The 19,061-nt window shown below is 40.7% G+C and overlaps 2 protein-coding genes across 46 annotated transcripts in view; one reads left to right on the forward strand and one right to left on the reverse strand.

The window, feature by feature from the left end:
- The window catches only part of Alg6 (ALG6, alpha-1,3-glucosyltransferase), a 48,462-nt gene extending 39,476 nt beyond the window's left edge, over positions 1-8,986 (forward strand). For all 11 annotated transcript variants that reach the window (XR_015619834.1, XR_015619835.1, XR_015619836.1 and 8 more), the window contains 1 exon segment: positions 7,530-8,986. Coding sequence is in view for 8 of the 11 variants with exons in the window: in XM_087549792.1 (XP_087405918.1) it covers positions 7,530-7,727 (198 nt within the window). In the remaining 3 variants the exon portion in view is untranslated.
- Positions 8,987-14,751: 5,765 nt separating this feature from the next.
- Positions 14,752-19,061, reverse strand: part of Itgb3bp (integrin subunit beta 3 binding protein) — a 65,066-nt gene continuing 60,756 nt past the window's right edge. For 24 of the 35 annotated variants that reach the window (XR_015619843.1, XR_015619841.1, XR_015619842.1 and 21 more), the window contains 2 exons: positions 16,940-16,987; positions 14,752-14,951 (listed from right to left, as the gene is read on the reverse strand). Coding sequence is in view for 20 of the 35 variants with exons in the window: in XM_087549798.1 (XP_087405924.1) it covers positions 16,941-16,987 (47 nt within the window). In the remaining 15 variants the exon portion in view is untranslated. The remainder of the gene's footprint in view (positions 14,952-16,939; positions 16,988-19,061) is intronic. The other 11 variants (XM_087549797.1, XM_087549805.1, XM_087549799.1 and 8 more) reach the window with 2 other exon arrangements.

Here is a 19,061-nt window from a genome sequence, read left to right on the forward strand (position 1 = left end):
ACAAAATCAGAAAAAAAGTCTACAAAAATATTGAGTTTGTTTTGTGTTTACCAAATACTACTTGGCATGGAGCCTTCCCTGAAGTTTGGCTAATATTACTCAGCGAGTCTCCTTTGGAGAAAATTGGTTTTTCCTTTGCCAGTGGGTATCAATTCTTATTGGTTAGGGGAGAGAACTTTTGTCCATTTCCCCTTCTCAGTGCTGGGACACATCTGGTTTGAACCTGTGCATGTTTCCTCAGGCTCTGTGAGTTCATATGTGCATCAGTCCTGTTATGTCTGGAAGATACTGTTTCCTTGGAGTAACCCGTTACCTTTGGTTTTTATAATTTGCCTCTCTTACCCTAAGAGAGGCCTAAGCTTTGGGAGATTTGGAAGTGGGGGCTTTGACCAAGACATCCTGTTTATGAATGGTTGCTCCAAAGTCTCTTATTTTCTGTACATTGTCCAGTTGTGTGTTTCTATGTTCCCATCTACTGTAAGAAGTTGTTTCTCTGAAGAGGGCTAAGTGAGTCATTAATCTGTGAGTAGAGTGGAATGTCATTAGGAGTCATTGAATTGCTGTGTTCCTTTAGCAGAATCATAGTAGTGGACTTTCCTGTAGGTTCTTGGTCACTTTAGCAGTGTCACATATGGGTTCCGTCTCATGGAGTTGGCTTTAAAGCCAGTCAGAGAGAGGTTGGTTACTTCCGTAACAGTTCTGCCACTATTACACCGTTCTATCTCACAGGTAGATCGCTGTTGTAGGTCTCAGGGTCTATAGCTAGGAGGTACTGATGATTACCTCTCTGGTGGTGTAGAGTACTTTACAGTCTTCGACAGCATCTTTAAATGCACTGCTCATTGAGCTCTTGACAGTTTTGCACTGTTGGTGATCCATACAGAAGGTTGGTGACGTAGAAGTTAAGAGGTGAACAAGAAAAGCAAGGTTAGATTAACTTTCTTATTCAGAGGTTTACATGGAAAGCAAGATGTAAAGTTTATTTTATGAGCATGTCTGAATACTTGGATGTATGTAGAACTGTACCCTCTTGTGACAGCCACAAGGTGGTCTTTTCAGTGAGAAGTGTCATAGGCTCCTTGATTATTCAGTTCATTGAGTACTTACTATGTACTCATTGCAGTACATAGTACATTGCAGGTTGAAAGTACAACAATGGAAAAAACAAGAATACCTTTTATCACATTATTCTAGTGGGGAAATCAACAATGCTAGCATGTGGGAAGCATACAACACAGGGTGGTTAAGTAGTTTAGAGAAAACAAAGCCAGGGAGCACAGACAAGGGCTGCTTTTAAGTAGCAGAGTCTTCTAAGGGACTGAACTGACAGATGGACTATCCCAGGTGGGAGGAGTCAAAGTGTGGTATCATGGTAGCTATATCTCCGTACATGAAGAAGAGAGTTCGTGATGCACATAGCTGAGAGGACGAATACCTGAACAGGAATATGTCCAGAGCCTTGGCCACAGCATAGTGGAAGCCGTGGACAGATGACTGTAGCTGTTACTGCAGTTTTAAGCTCAGGAGATACAGATTCCAAAGTGATGGAAGAATTGAACACTGTATGATACAGGTACTTCCTGAAGCTCTTGTTATGACTGTTAGTATAAAACAGCAAGAGCTGTAAGATTCATTGTTGTCTAAATTGGGAGAAATCTCAGCATGCTTGCTTTTTTTAACAGTATTAAATATTATGTGTATGTGTATGTCTCTGTGTGGCTTTGTACATGTGAGTGCAGTGAGGGCCTTGGCGCCCTTGGAGCTGGAGTTAGGAAGCTATGAACTGCCTGGCATCGTTCCTGGTAATCAAACTCCTATCCTGTGCAAGAGCAGTTTGTGCTCTTAACCACTGAACCATCTATCTCTTCAGCTGTAAGGCACTCTTGTTTAGCTAGTTCAAGATCATGGCAATTCAACTATTTTGAATATTTTCAAATATTTAAAATTATTTCTTAGATTTTGTGATTTTATTTCAGAAAATTTCATACCCTCCCACCCCTGGACTCAGGGACTTTGCTTTGAGGGAATACTTAGGCTTAATTCGATCTGGTATGGGCAAAGCATTTCTTTCCACTGGGCTCTCAGAGTGCTGTCCTGATGGCATCATTAAGGGATCCCCTCATGTCCTTCTTCAGGAAAGCCACCGCGGATTCGTCCACTCACTCACCCGGCTTTTGGGTATCTGCCCCACTAGGGATAAAGTGATGTTGTCCGGTTAATCTACATCTAAGGGAGCTCGCTTGAGCTAAGTGAGTCAGTATGGTATCTCCTGGTCACATGTGGAGATGGAAACTTAATGAGATTAGAACGTGGTTCTTTAGCCATGAGTCACATTTCTGATGCTCAGTAGCCACACGTGTTAATACTCGTGGACTGGAGAGTGCAGAAGAACAAATTTGTAGAAAAGTTGTATGCTCTAGAGAAGCAGGTTACTAGAAATGTGTTTTTTACTACTGATTTTGACATTTAATCAAATAAGTCCTTGTGATTTTATTTAATGTGCCTCTAACTTTTCAAGTCCAGAGAACTACGTCTTATAATTTACCATAGCACTAGTTCATTGAAAATATTCAGTGAATGTGATTTTCACATATCACAAAAATCAGATAGGTTATCCTGCTTAGCCTAGAATATTATATTCCACTGGGCCTGGTAAAAATGCCATCACCCTAAGTAGTGATATCAGGTATTCCTTGTTAGGGCCTTACTCTTCAGTGCCTTTGTGGCATGAAGTGTGGTAGGTAGAGGTTCTGAGGCTTGGCCAAAACTATGACTTCGGGAAAGGAAACCCCAGGGCCCTGGCAGCCAGCAGCTTCCTTCCCAAAGATATCTTGACTCTTGGAGGCTTCTCAGACAGCAGCAGCTCCTGGTCTTGCCTTGGTTGGTGTCCACACAGAAGATCCCTTGTACTAACATAGTTTTAGGATACTTGTCCTCCTATGACACTTCCTAGCCTTGGAGAAAAAAAAAACCATACTTGCCAGAAAGCCATTGTGTGACTTTGCTAGATCCCTGATCTTCTTGAGGAAACAGTTCAGTATGGATGCTGTGGAGGAAACTCAAGAGCTGAACCAGAACACAGCAGGAAAAACAGAAGAAAGGCAGGTGCTCCCATGACCACTAATGGCAGCAGCCAGCCATAAGGAAGGCTGACTGCTGAGTGAGCCCTGTGTATTTGTGGCATCTCACACTGAACATGGTTCATGCTGCTCTGTGTTTGAAGAACGTTTTCATGATGCAAACAGGACTAGTTATTTTCCATCAGATATGAAACATTCATGGAGTCCCAAAAGGAAAAAAAAATCACTGAATAAAGCAATGTGAATGGCACGCTACGTTTCATAGTGTTCTTCACCCAGAAAAGCCAAGCAGAAGTGCAGGAGCCTGCACAGGAAGTGTACTTCGGTAGGTGATGGCACTGGGTCAGCTGTGCAGGGCTCCCACGGCAGAGCTTTGTGCGAACTTGTGCCCAGATGATCCCACTCAGAATTTTCTTAAGTAGGTTTTTGCTCTTCTTCTTTATGTTCTAGTCAAAATGCTTTAATTTTGGTGTGCTCAAATACAAATTTCCAATCAGAATTTGTCTTCATTATATTGAATGGACAGTGGTAAAGTGTGCCCACAACACACACTGTGATGTGGGGAACTCTGTAGACTAAAGTTGCTTTTCAAGAGAAATAACTAATTTGAAAATGAAGTCTAACAGCATTACATAACAGTCACTTCCATAGATTCATAAATGGAAGAATATTTATCTTACATATAAGCATTGATACCACTTTCTGTGAACTAATTTATTTTTCCCCCCAGAAAACCCATCTCCAGGGGTATTAGAGGAGACAGGGAACAAGAAGGAGGCTGGAACTACTGTGGTGTCATTGCTGCTTTGAAAATCTTTGTAGCCAAATGAGTTATGTGGCTGTATGATGGACTTTTTGACTAAAATAATAATTTGGAAATACACTAGAAAGTATTCCTTAAAACCGATTGTCCTCAAAGTGCAGACTTCAGGAGTCACTTCTGTATTTGAATGCTGTACAGAATAACTGTTAGACACCTACTGATTCTTCCTGACTATAACCGAGGGAAACTGCTGTCAACTCAAGCACTGTGTGAGACTGCAGGCTTTTATTTTCTCAAGCTACCTTTTAAAAGTATTTCTTCTTCTTCTTTTTTTTTTTTTAGAATAACGTAATTACAGAATTGTTTCCATGCCTTTCCTCTCTCCAGACTGCGGTACACCTCCTTGGCGTCTTTCGAATGCATGGCCTTGTTTTTCCATGAGTTGTTTGTTGTAACAGACACATATGCACACACATCTATACAACTAAACATGAAGACAACCTGCCCAGTCTGCATAATGTTATCTGTGTATTTCAGGGACCATTTGTTATTGCATAAGCAGAGTGGGCTCCTCCCTGGGAAGAATATATTTCTCACTCTCTGGCTCCTTGCCTGTGCTTCTTTGTATAGGATTGAGACCTCGTGGACTTTCCCAACCACAGCAGCACACATCTCTACTGCCTCTGTCCTTGTTCAGCTTGTTTAGGTAGACATGTTGGTCAGACTATGGGTCTAGCCTCTGATATGAATAGGAAACAGGGTATCAACAGCAACTCTCTGATCCTCCAGGTCTTACATCTTTGCATTCCCTTTGCAATGATTCTGGAGCCTTAAGTGTGGGAGTTGTTTTATGGATTTATCCATTAGGACTGGGCTCTACAACTAAGCATACAATTGGTTGTGGTTTTCTGTAACAATCTCCTTCTGCTTCAAAGAGAAGTTTCCTTGATGAGGGGTGAGGACTATACTTACCATGGGCTTAAGGATAAATATTTAGAATGTAGTTTGGGATTATGCTGGTTTACAGGTTCTCCTTCAAGAATTTCACTATCCCTGAGTATTGGCTCGGTTTCCAGTACCAGGCATGGTATGTCTCTTGTTGGTAAGTCCAGTTAGAGAGCTTCTGGTTACCACCAAGGTATGTGTGCCACTGCTGTACCCTTAGGGCTATAGTGCCACGCTGGTCATAGTTGTGGTTTATAAGTGCTGTGTTTGGGTAGGACTGCTGTTTCTTCCCTCCTCTGAAAGCTTACATGAGACCTTCTAATCCATGAAAACTAGTCCTCCTAAAGGAGGCTTTTAATCAGTTCCTGCTCAGGGGCCTCTGCGCACTGCGTCTGAAATGCATGGTGCCCTCAGCAATAGGGACTTACCTTCCACTTTTGAGGACAAGAGGGGTTAACGGCAATAACATGTAATGTTTTGGGAGTCTCTTGCACAAACCTTCACAGATTCAAAAGAAGTCTCCTTGGAACTATTTTGGTTTTTGTTAGATGGTCTTTGGCTTTTGGGGACAGCATTATCAGCTGAGCGAGGATAATTTTATTTAAATGATATTTGTATACTTATTCACTTACATGTTCAGTAGGCTTTTTCTTTTGAGTAGTTAGTAGCGTGATCCCTTAACACTCACTTAGACGCACTATCATTTTACCCTCCTCTTCTCTCCTGCTCTCCTTCCCCTTCTCTAATTAGAGCCTGCTCCCCAATTTTCCATTTACCCCATCCAGATCACTTGTACCCTGTCCCTGCTCTATTGCTGTCCCACACTCCCAGCCCGGCCAGAGCCTCTTATACTGTCCTGCTTTCTGCAGTTACTCTCGACTACGAGTCACATTTGAAGTCAGAAGTCTCATATGAGAGAGAAAATGGAACATTTGTCCTTCTGGGGTGTGAGTTCATGGTATTTTCTAGTTTAATCCATTTACCTGCAAATTTCAACTTCTTTAAACATCTGAATAACATACTTTACACGCACTACATTTTCATTATGCATTCATTGAATGTTGAAAGAAAAGCTGCTTTTGGAATATTGTCTAATAATGTAAATAAATATGCCTCTCCTAAGATCAATTTTTTTTTCTTTTTTTGGAGCCGGGGACCAAACCCAGGGCCTTGTACTTGCTAGGCAAGCGCTCTACCACTGAGCTAAATCCCCAACCCCCTAAGATCAATTTTTAAAGAGGACTAGTTAAGTAACTTCTAAAATTATGCTTATAAATTGTGTAATTAATTGGCAACTCAAATATTTGGGAGTAAGGAATTAGGCAGCCCACTATACAGATAAGAAACAAAGCCATACTTGTTGGAAGATGGAGTTTTGGTCTTTCTTAGGTGGCATTTGGGACTGCAAAGGTCTAGAATTTATTAGTCTAATTTAAATCCTAGCAGGCTGGAATTGGATTAATTTAAAGTGAGGCCACAATGGCTAAGAGCATGAAGGATAGACTTATTAATGCTGCGGCTAGCTTCTCCCTAATACCTTGTGGGATACCAAGTATCCTGTAGAAAAGTGTATTTACAGTTACCCAAATGTATATTGGTCTGGGGAGATGGTTCAGTAGTGAATGTGCTTGCTGTAAAAGCTAGGGACCACAGTTCAGATTCTCAGAACTTGTACAAGCTGGGTGAGCATGGTGGGCTGTGGAAATAGGGAGTGCCTGGAGGAAGTTAGCTGGCCAGACTAGCTGAACTGGTGCATTTGAAGTTCTGCAAGAGATAAGAGAGTGACAGAAGACAGCTGGTGTCAACCGTGGGCCCTCATGTGCATGAAATGTGTATACGTGTGCCCACACAGGTATACATGTCTATGCATTAAAATATGCATTAGAAAGACAGGATGACTTAGCAGGTAAAGACACTTGCTCTCAAGTTTAACTTCTAGGACCTATGTGATGGGAGGAGAAAGGTGACTCTGGCAAATTGCCTTCTGACTTACACACACTCGGCCTGAGTATCGTCCTCGCCTCTCCCAAAAACATCCCCACTAAAACAAAGAGACAAAGGTTAACAGTTTAGTTTCATATGGGACCCTTCTGGAGAGCTTTGACAACAGGGATTTATATTTAAGGGTTATCCTTAAATTCCTAATTGCTTGGGGGTATGGCCTATGCATATGCATGGAGGGCTCTGTCAGATAATTCTAACATACAGCCAAAGCAGAGATCCCCTATAGGACAGCTTGTACACTGTCAGCTCTCTTCAGTTTTGTTAATGTATAGCTACAAATCAATGTTACCTAACCTGTCTAAGTCTGCTCTCTGTTGCTGTGAGACAGGCCATGACTGAAAGCAGCTTAGGCAGGAAAGGGGTTATTGGATTACGTATCTGGGTTATAGTGTATTAGGAGAAGGGACTCAAGTGTAGCTGTGGAGAATTGCTGCTTACTGGCTTGCTCATTATGACCCACCCATCCTGCTTCTTACCCGCTCAGGATCACCTGCCCAGGGTGACACCACCCCACTGTGTTAGAACCTCCCACATGTCCTTAATCAAGAAAATGTACTGCAGACTTGTCCAAGGCCATCTGATGGAAGCGGTTTTTTTTTTTTTTTGTTTTGTTTTTTTTCAGTTGAGGCTCCATTTTACCCAGGTGATTGTAGTTTGTGTTAGGCTGACAAGAAAAGCAGCCAGCACACTAGCAGGACTGTCTGTACCATTCAGTGATAATCTGTTTTCCCTTACAGTTTCTTTCTTCAGTCATCACCATGATCCTTCTGACGATTTTGAGTGTAACACTGGACCCTCCTCAGAAATTACCAGACTTGTTTTCTGTACTTATATGTTTTGTGTCCTGTGTAAACTTTGTATTCTTCTTGGTATATTTTAACATTGTAATCATGTGGGATTCCAAAAATGGAAGAAATCGTAAGAAAATTGACTAGCTATATTCCCAAGCAAATGCAATCTTTTTGTTTATGTATAATTGAACAACATATCTTTAGAATCATGGAATTAAAGGAAGAGAAATGGTGAAAGGCATTGTTATTTACAGAAAATGTACACAGGACCAAAGCATTTGTTTTCCAAGTATGTTTTTGGTATAGTATATTTTGGTAATATTCACAGATATTTAAATAGTAAAATAAGAGCAAAAAATGTCCCAGCTGGTTGTAGTAGCTCACATTTGCAATCCCAGGGGTACCTCGAGTTCAAGGTCATCCTTGGTTATACATAGCAAGTTTGAGGCTATCTTAGGCTTCGTGAGACCCCTGTCTCAACACAAGGGGAAGAGAAAAAAAATGTCCTTAACGCCAATATTTAGTAATGGAATGTATTCTAAAAATTGTAACTTTAAAAAACTATATATTTTATATATAGGCTAGCCTGAGCTACATGAAATCCTGTTTTAAAAAACAAAACAAAGTCAGACAAAGTATGCTTTAATAAATTTAAAATGAATTTATTGGAAGAATTAAGCACCTGACTTGTTTGGATACAAGTGATAAGCATCTCGTTTAGAAGTCGCATCTCTGGGCTGGAGAGATGGCTCAGTGGTTAAGAGCACCAGCTGTTCTTCCAGAGGACCTGAGTTCAATTCCCAGCAACCACATGGTGGCTCATAACCAGCTGTAATGGGATCTGGTGCCCTCTTATGGTGTGCATGAAGATGTCATACTGATATGCACAAAATATATGTATATATGTGTTTGTATACATAAAATAGATCTTTAGAAGTATCTCAGGGAATTACCATTTTTCTTAATTACTGAGAAGGCACGTTATGCTGTTTGAAATTTGAATTGCATTATTGCATATTCAAAATTGGGTGCTTATAGATTAAGTGGTATTTTTATTTCTAAGAATGTAGACCCTCTTGATGCCATTTTTTAAAAAGAACTTTTATTGAATAAATTAAAAAGTTTGAAGTCTTTTTAGGTACTCATGGTAATTAGTTCTAAATTTCTAGAGTCATTCTAAATTAAAACTATCTTATCAAGGACTCCATTTCCCTTTCTGATACCTTGTTTCAGGTTTCCACTGATGTAACTGTGTATTCAGATCATGTCAAACACAGGCTTTGTCCTATTGTAGGGTTATCCCTTCACCCATATCAGCTGGTAAAATGCATGCATTGTGTTTTACTTTCACAGGAAAGCTACTTCTTTAGTCTCTGACAAAAATTAAAGTCACTTTACCACTAGCCTCGTTTGTAGTTTTTTTTCACAGTATAGTCACCAGAGCATTAAAGTCATTAAATGGCATACTCAAAGGGGGTATAAAGAATTGGTTCTGGGCAAGACTATCCATAGGCTGATGCTAGAAAATATGTATTTCTCAGTTTGACAAAGCAGATGTGCATGAGGACTTCAGGGGCAGGGTCAGCACAGAGAGGCAGCCTTGGTGGCCGCAGAATCAGAAGGCAATATGGCTACGAAATTGCCCCGCTGCCCATGGTTGCTATCTGTAAATCCTGGCTGCTTTTACTTGAACCTTCTTTTACCTTTCATAATAATGTATCTGCATTTAACACAGAAAAGCTGATTTCCATGAACTTCTCAGGAGTTCAGTAGTGCAACTCCAGAATAAAAGTATTAAGAAGTAATGTCAGGTTCAGTGTTTGTTGTGCACATAAGTTCTGTCAATAAAAACACAATTTTTTAGATGATTTAGTCTAATCATACTAAATTTCTATCAGCTTTAAAGGAGCTACAGTGAGCAATGTAAGTTAGTAACTCATATCCAGTAGAAACCAGTTAGAATGCACATAGAGCTGGGCCTGCCAATACACACAGGTCATCTTAGCACTTGGTAGCTACAAGCAGGAGGAGCATGAGTTTGAGGCTAGCCTGAGCTACATGAAATCCTGTTTTAAAAAACAATTCTTAATAATAAAAGAACGGCTGGGGGAAATCACCATCCCTGACCTCAAGCTCTACTACACTTATGCACACTTGATCTTTGACAAAGAAGCCAAAAATATACAATGGAAATAAGAAAGCATCTTCAATAAATGCTGCTGGTCTAACTGGTTGTCTATATGTAGAAAAATGAAAATAGACCCATATTTGTCACCTTGCACAAAGCTCAAGTCCAAGTGGATCAAGGACCTCAATATAAAACCAGATACACTGAATCTAATAGAAAAGAAACTGGGAAAGAGCCTTGAACTCATTGGCACAGGGGGAAATTTCCTAAATAGAGCTCAAATGGCTCATGCTCTAAGATCAAGAATTGATAAATGGGGACCTCATGAAACTGGAAAGCTTCTATAAGGCAAAGGACATAGTCAATAAGACAAATCGGCAACCTACAGATTGGGGAAAAAAAAAACTTCACTAACCCCCACATCTGACAGAGGGCTAATATCTAAAATATATAAAGAACTCAAGAAGCTAACCACGAAAAATCCAAACAACCCAATCAAAAAATGGGGTATAGAACTAAAACAAGAATTTACAACAGAGGCATCTCAAATGGCTGAGAAGCACCTAAAGAAATGTTCAAAATCCTTAGTTATCTGAGAAATGCAAATCCAATGACTCTGAGATTCTACCTTACGTCAATCAGAATGGCTAAAATCAAAACCTCAGGTGACAAGGTTTTGGCGAAGATATGGAGAAAGAGGAACACCCCTCCATTGGTGGGATTGCAAACTGGTACAACCACTCTGGAAATCAATTTGGAGCTTTCTCAGAAAACTGGTATAGATCTACCTGAAGACCCAGCCATACCACTCTTGGGCATATACTCAAACGATTCCCCACTAGGCCACAGGGACACATGTTCCATTATGTTCATAGTAACCTTATTTGTGATAGCCAGAAGCTGGAAACAACCCAGATGTCCCATGACAGAAGAGTGGATACAGAAAATGTGGTTCATTTACCCAGTGGAATACTACTCAGCTATTAAGAATGAGGATATCCTGGGCTGGGGATTTAGCTCAGTGGTAGAGTGCTTACCTAGGAAGCGCAAGGCCCTGGGTTCGGTCCCCAGCTCCGAAAAAAAAAAGAACCAAAAAAAAAAAAAAAAAAAAAAAAAAAAAGAATGAGGACATCCTGAGTTTTGCAGGCAAAAGGATGGAACGAGAAAATATCCTGAGCGAGGTAACTCAGACCCAAAAGTACATGCACGGTATGTACTCACTAATAAGTGGATATTAGACACACACACACACACACACACACACACACACACACACACACACACACAGTACAGAATACCCAAGATACAGTTCACAGAACTCAAAAGTCAAGCTGAAGTGCCCAAGTGAGGATGCCTCAGTCCCCCTGGGGAGGGAGAAGAAAGCAACCACAAGGTGGGAGGGAGGGAGGGACCTGGAAGGGAAAGGGAATGGGTGGAGTGGGGAAGGGGGGCATGATCTAGTATTGGGTGGGGGAAAAAGACTGAAGCCCTGAGGGCCACCAGCAGGTGACTTCAGGAGGTAAGAAGTTGGGAGGACCTTCCAGAGATCTGGGAGGTGAGAGAATCTCAGGACTCAAAGAGGGGGACCCTAGATGAAAATCCCTACAGTGGGGAGAGGGAACTTGTAGAGCCCACCTCCATCAAGTAAGGGATGGGGTTTCTATCCTCACAGTCAAAACTCTGACCCATAATTGTTCCTGTGTGAAAGAAAGGACTGCAGGGATGGAAATGGAGAAGAGCCTGAGGAAAAGGTCCAGAGACAGGTCCAAAGCAGGGATCCAGCTGAAGGGGAGGCCCCAAGGCCTGACACCATTACTGAGGCCATGGAGTGCTCACAGAAAGGGACCTGTCATGACTGCCCTCCAAAAGACCCAACAAGCAGCTGAAAGAGTCAGATGCAGATATTTGGACGTAAACAATGAACAGAAGCTGCTGACCCCCGTGGTTGAATTAGGGAAAAGCTGGAAGAAGCTGAGGAGGAGGGCAACCCTGTAGGTGGACCAGCAGTCTCAATCAACCTGGAACCCTGAGATCTCTCAGACAATGGGTCACTAACCAGGCAGCAGAAATCAGCTTATCTGAGGCCCCTGGCACATACAGCAGAGGACTCCAGGTCTGGGTTCAGTCAGAGAAGATGAGCCTAGCCCTCAAGAGACAGGAGGCCCCGAGGGAGTTTCCAGGTCTAGTGGGATGGGGTCATCCACGTGGAGACGGAGGGGAGTGAGGAGGAGTTATGGGATGTGAAATAGTTGGAGGGTGGACTGGGAAGGGAATAAAGTCTGGAGTGTAAAAAAAAAAAAAAGTGTCCTTTGTGCTTCTGTAGGTAGCTTCCAAAGCACCAGATCCTCCTTAGAAAATTTCAGTCTCTCAAATAACCTCAGGACATAGGATGTTTTAATAGATACTGACACTAAATTAAGTAAAGATCAGAAGCTTATTTTTGTCCCTGTCAGGAATGAGAGTTCTGTTCCTTTCAGATACACTTTAGAGGGAAGAGGCTGTCGAGAAGTTCATCTTTCTCTACTCCTTTCCTGGGTTTGCTTCTTAAAGTAATGAAGAGAAGAGGGTGTAGGTTCAGCTCATATAAAGCGATCCAGAACCTATCCTTTCAGGCCTTAGGGAGAGGAGAAAATTTGTCCAAATCATAAACCACAGTGAGGGAGCAAAATACTCCTAGAAGTCCAGGTGGCCAAAGAGCCCACTGTTCCAGGAGGGGCCCAAGATGGACAACTAAGGAGTGGCTGGAGGAACGCAATGGTTCCAGTTCTCAAGGTTTCCTTTCTGTGCTTTAGAGGAACCAGGCCAGGTACACCCCTCCCCCTCCCTCCATACAAATATTAGTTTTGTGTGTGGATCTTTCTGCTTTGTCCTTCATGTGGCCTCTAAGGGTGATAAAGCGAGAGTCATCTGATCTACAGTGAACAGAACTGGGAAGTGATTCTCAGCAGACCCAGCTGTTCTGAACGGCAAATGCTCAGTGTATCAAGAAGTCAAGCACACAGTAACCTCCTTAAGCGCATACCTACATACTCATTACATCTGAAACAACCTACTTCTTAGCCCTTTATTCGCTAATTCAGGGTACTTTATGAAATGTTTTGGCTTGCACCCTAGTTTTCAATGTTAGAACAATCTGTATTACTATATTTCTATTAACACTATATTTGAAGACATATCAGTAAGTATTCTTTGTATCTCACAGACAGATATAAAAAGAATCTTGCTTAAATAGTTCCTGGCAACCTAGAAGGACTTGGTTGAACTACTACTTGGTGCCAATGCCATTTATAGTAATAACTTTAAAAAACACTTTAAGTTATCAATCTGAAATGTTTCTAAGTGAAAAATGAGTTCTTTTTAACTTTGATTTTTGTTTCACATTTCCATACAAGACTTTTACTTTTAAAATGTAGTAGAATCAAGTAACATGCTGACTATTTTTGTCAAACCTTACGGTAAATGCCAAGTGAACAGCATTTTTTCCTTGCAGTTCAGGTCAAGAACAAACGATTTAGAAACCACGTTATAGAGATGGCTCCCCTTCCCCTCTTTATCCTGATGGCACACACATTGTAACACAAACACCAGAGAATCACACATCTAAGCTAATGCTTCAAAAATCGGGAAGGGACCATGTACTTGCCCCATAGTAAAGGTATTTTCTTTACATTTATTGAAGTTGAATTTACTTCAAAACCAACTTATATTTAAATGTCTGTATTGATAGTTCATTTCAGTGTTTTCTAAATGCATGAAATCTTAAGATGTTCACAATAATTTTCTCTGTAAGCATAGACAATGTCCCTAGAGTGGAACAATACACACTCAGGACACCAGTTCCTCAACACTTCTAGATTTTCAATCAACATAACCTGTAAGTTAATAAGTAGCTGGAACTGTACATGGGAAAACTGGTTGCTGCTTCACCTGGTTTATTGTGAGTTCCAATAAAGTATGTTACTCTACAAAACTAGAGTCATAATTCTAGCCAGAAATGTTAAAAGTATATAGAAACAAATGTGATAGAGACAGTATAGAATTCAAGACTCCTGTACTGCAGTGGTTAGAGAGTCAAGAAGAAATGTATTATTTACATTGAGATTATCTACTGGTGTGCGCAGAAAGTTTAAATTAGCTGCAAGAAATTTTATCTAGACTTGCACCTGCCTAGTGCTACAAGTTGGTATTTACTGGGCAGATTAATTACACACGTTTCTTCTGTGCCTTTAAATATGATCAGGCAGATGCAGACTGTTCACAGTGAGCACATTTCTTCTAAGTGCATTTGGGATATAGAAGATGGTTATTACATCATCACCAATTTCCAAATTAACACATGTCTCATACATCACTTAAGGAATGATTTAAATCTGTTTGCCATGTAATCTGGTACTTGCTTTAGGCACTAATAAGCTCCCGTTTGCTTATTTTTGACTTCTGGGCAAGATTCACCTTCACAAGTTTGTCTGGCTATTCTGACAGCATTCTTTACTTTGTGTAAAGAAATGTGAGAAATACATTTGACAGAATTTTGATACTGCAGTATGACCCACTGAAAACACAATTTAGATGCCTTTGTCTACATGCCTTAAGGGGCTTCCAGCAGGTGCTTCCTTCAACAGCTGCCAAGAAGTGGGGTGTGGTGACTGTGACAGATTCCTATTCAGTGTGTCCCACTGGGGACTCCTAGTGGTGACAGAGAAGCTCACTTAGATTTAGGAGCACTGTGTCAGGGAAGGTAGTGGCAACCGCTGACTGAAACCTTCATCAGCAGTTACAAGTCATGCGCAGTGGTGGGTTCTGTGTGAGAACTTGCATTTGATTGCTAGAACACATTAAAGCCAGAGGCAGTAGCATGCACATAGAGTCCCAGCACCCACTGGACCCTTACAGCCAGCAAAATTGGTGTTTATTTTTGAAGAAGAGACCCTGTCTTAATATGGAAAGCACGCTGACACCTGAGGTTGTCCTGTGAGCTCCGTACATGGCCATCGTAAATATATACCTGCACCCACAAACACATACAGGCATATACACAGATTTTTGCACAAAAAGGAAGTGTACAGCGGATGCCTTTATTTTTTTCTATTTAGAATAATCAACATATCTTCTACCTGTCTTATAAAATGGGTTGCAAACTTGACAGTCTTTCACTGACTCTTTACTTCAGTCTTGTCTGCATTCTTATGGTTGACTAGTATCCAGGTAGGTTGACACAGTTGTCAGACTTGAAGGTAACACTATAAAGGAGAGAAAAGCTCTCATTAAAATGTAACCATAAAGACATGAGTTAGGCTAATAGTTCAGTTTACTCTTACAAAGAAGTACCACAATCCCCACTTACAATCCAGTATGAGGGGAACCTGGGTCATAACTAGGTAGTTGAGTTGGTATTGAACATCTTTGGGCTTTAAAAAGCTATTTTTATTTTATACTAACACCAGACACGACACTGCAAACAAAGTTTTCATTAGTCAACTCTGGTTGTTGGAAGGACTACTAAGAAGGATTTTGATCCAGGATCAAGCAGAAACTTAGTAAGATTTATGTTACGGTACAACAGGTGGTGGCAGTGTACCTCCTTCCTGGCAACCACATAGTCTAAGGCATTCTTGAGACACTTGGCTGTCTTACAATGCTGCTGGCTGTCTGATTACCTGAGTGTGATGACTGAACCCTTCCTCTTAGTCTCCCTTTCTGAAATTTTGTGCTTGCACACTTTTTTCTGCATATTTACACAACTTATCAAAATTTCTCAGGTTTTTGGAATCAGATATGGTTGGTCCATGTTCATCATTTCAGCATTTAGGAAGGTGAAGGAGGAGGGCTGAGGTCAGGCCTGGCTCTAGTGTGGAACCCTGTCTTTTTTTTTTTTTTAAAGGAGAAAACAAAAACTAATTTTCAGTTCATCCATCTACTAAGTACATGGTATCTGTCACTAGAGTGTATGTGGCTCCTGGACAGAGGCGATGTAAAGTAAATTAGTAGGATAGTCCCACTCACCTTTAAGACATCCTCAACGCTCTAAAGCCCAGGATTATACCTCAGCTGCTCAAGTGTGAGATGACAGCTGTGTGCACTACACTAGGCTAGAGCTGGTGTGAAGTCCTCAGTCTCTAACTAATTACCTTGTTACACTTTCCTGAGTCGATGTATGTGTGTTGTGAATTTTCTAACACTGCTTTTGCTTCACTGGTACTCACAGCAGAAAGCAGTGTTTATAACCATTATCAACTTTTCCTTGGCTCTACACCTCATGAAAGGCAGAATCCAGAACATTTACTGGCCTACATTTTACTGGCATTATAGGTCATTAATTTTACACACCATTCTTTCTCATGTGTAGTCTCACTATCACTGCCTATTTCAAGTTCATGGGCCTTTGTGTTTCCTGTCTCATGTGGTCAGACTACCCTGTCCTTGTCAGCCCAGCTGCAGTCACGAACATTAGGCAGGTCAGTGGTCTTCAGACTTAGAAATGAACCTTTTGCCTCTAGTTTGGGGCAGTACGTGGAGTTCAAGGTTAGATTCCATATGGATTCCAGTGGACTCCACTATGCTTTAAGACCTGGCCCATGTTAACTGCTAACTTTTATGCCAGAGAGGCTTGCCCTATGGGGCATTATCTGTTTCTCCAAGCTGACACTGTGATCCTCATTAGAGTCATAGTATTTGTGCAGCAGGCCAGAACCCTAGAATGAAGGATCTTAGCTTGTGTGATTTAGTATAACTCAAAAGTTTGTTTGTCCGCACATCTAAAATGCTTTTAGATCATATCACTTCTGAATGTGTTTTGAGGTTTTTAGCAAAATCGAGTGCTATAAACCCTAGAAAGGAACCATGAAGAAGAACAATTGAGGGAGAAGATGATGAAGTAAATATACTTGAGACAGCATACCCCCTGAGGCTGTGATGTACGCTTGGGATAGATGCTCTCTTCACTAGGGGAAGAGCCAGCCAGGGTGTGGATGAGATGAGAGAAATGCCCATAGCAAGCAAGGCTATTCCATCTAGTGAGGTTCTGAACACATCATACATGACATGGTGAAGCAGTCTTTATGTTATAGTTAGCTACTAGAAAAAGGTTATCTTTACAAAACAATATAATTGCTTTTAAAGGAAAGCTATAACTAATTAATTAAACCTTACAATGTAAGTAAAATGCTTTTACGTGAACAAAACAGTGAAATTTAACAAGGTTAGCTGACTTAGAAAAGTAAGACATTACCTCAGTTCAAAATGGCTTTAAGGAATTCAAAGCTGTTAGGATGATGTTCTATATGGAAAAGAAATTTTTTTTCAGAAAACAATTCAAAATAACTTGCCACAGTATATGGTACAAAGTAAATATTGCATTAAGTGAAATTAAAATAAAGTTGGGGGCTGGAATGATGGTGCAGCAGTTAAGCGTACTTCCTGTTCTTGCAAAAGACCCAGTTCTCATACGGCAGCTTGAAACCATCTGCAACTTCAGCTCTAAGGGAGGGCACACCCTCTTCAGTATCTACCCTGTGTGGGTACTACATGAAGAGGTGCATTTACATATGTGAGGACAATACCAGTACACGCAAAATAAAAATAAATAAATCTTTTAAAAAAACTTTTATTTTCATAATAAACAAGTTTGGGCTTTATAATTTTTATTTCAACATCTCGTAGGTTCCACCTCAGAATATTACTCTTAAAATGATTATGGCGGAGAAATTTGTTGTATGCCTGTACATTATACCAAAGAGTATCAGATGCTGTTGCTATTCTTTCACGCTTCACTATGTTCCCTGCCCTTTGTACTGGACTCTGTGCTCCTGAGAGCAGGATGAGGTCCGCCATGTTTTGTGTTTTTCCCTAAGGCCAGAAGACTAATTCATAACAGGTACTCTGCAAACATTAAATTAATGAAGGACATAAAGAGAGCAACCATAAGTATTTGAAATTTTAATCCCAGCACTCAGGAGGCAGAGGCAAGTGGATCTCTGTGAGTTTGAGGCCAGCCTGATCTACACAGCAAGTTCTAAGTTAGCCAGGACTACATAGTGAGACCTTATCTTAAAACACATCAACCAACCCAACAAAACCAAAAAAATTTAAGTGTTTGAAAATGCTAGATAATTCTTGGAATCAGACAAAACTTCTTGTGCTGTAAGGTATCTAACTTTGATAGATAATATTAAAAAAATTCTTAGACTAGACATTTATCCATCCATCCCTCCCTCCCTCATTGCACTGCATAAGGGACATCTGATCTGGGTTCTCAGTAGGTGCTGTGCTCTAGTTACACCCCAGCCCTCCCTCTCTCTCCAGATTGTGGCTCAGGCTCTGTGGCTGCAACACAAGAGGAGTCCACAAGAAAGCCAGTAATCTGAGAGTGACAATGCACTACACAAACACACTTAACAGCTGACAAGGACCATGGGAGCCTATGACATGAAACAATTGTGCTTCCCTAGGAGAATGGTGAGCTTCACAGAACATGGCCCATTTGAGACTGACTTTACAGTTAGATAAGAGGAGACTTAGAGGCTGGGGAAGAAAAAGCAGTTTATGAGAAGGAAAGCAGCAGGAGCCCCCGCATTCCGTGGGCTGTAACTAAGTGGGAATACAAATGACCTCCCTCCTCTTCTGAATCTATGATAGACAGCAGGCCACCTCACACAATTAGCTATATAATAATGCAAATATACTTTGTTACTTATGTGTCTAAAATATGTATGCAACTAAGCAATTTGATGTGAGTCTTGGGGATGGGGTTAGTTTTTCTGACTGCTTTTCAGGGTTAAAATGGAAAATGTTCACCTGTCAGGCAACAAAAAACCAATTTCTATAAATGTGCCAAGGTAATTCTTCTCCTCCTCAAGAACAGTCAGTCCTCAGTCTAGTCATTACTATCCTTTTATAGTATTTTTATTTAATAAAACCTATTAAGGCCACCATACAAATCTCTTTACTTATGCTTTTATCTTTTAACTGATCAATTTTTATATTGCTGACACCCCTTCTTCACCATTTGTTCATTTAAAAATTCATAGCACGTGAGCTATGTCTCCAGGGAAGTGTCTATAAAATTTGTTACAGCTGGCAAATGGGTCTGAGTCAGTGGTAGCACATGACTAAATGCTTCACAGAAAATAAAATTTGTTTCTGTAGTAAGCAGAACTGTTTAAATGTTATTTATTTTTATGTTTCAAAGAAAATATATTGTGAAGTGCTGCATTGATTTAAAAGGCAACAATGTCTGTGTACACGCTGTAGAAGGGAAATTTATGAAACCTTTGCACAACTCCTTTAATTGAATTTTCCAAATCTCTCACCACACACAAATAATCAATATCTTGTGCAGAGAAAAGCAGTCA

Source organism: Rattus norvegicus, chromosome 5 (assembly GCF_021556685.1).
Source record: "Rattus norvegicus strain SHRSP/BbbUtx chromosome 5, alternate assembly SHRSP_T2T, whole genome shotgun sequence".
Taxonomy (NCBI): domain Eukaryota; kingdom Metazoa; phylum Chordata; class Mammalia; order Rodentia; family Muridae; genus Rattus; species Rattus norvegicus.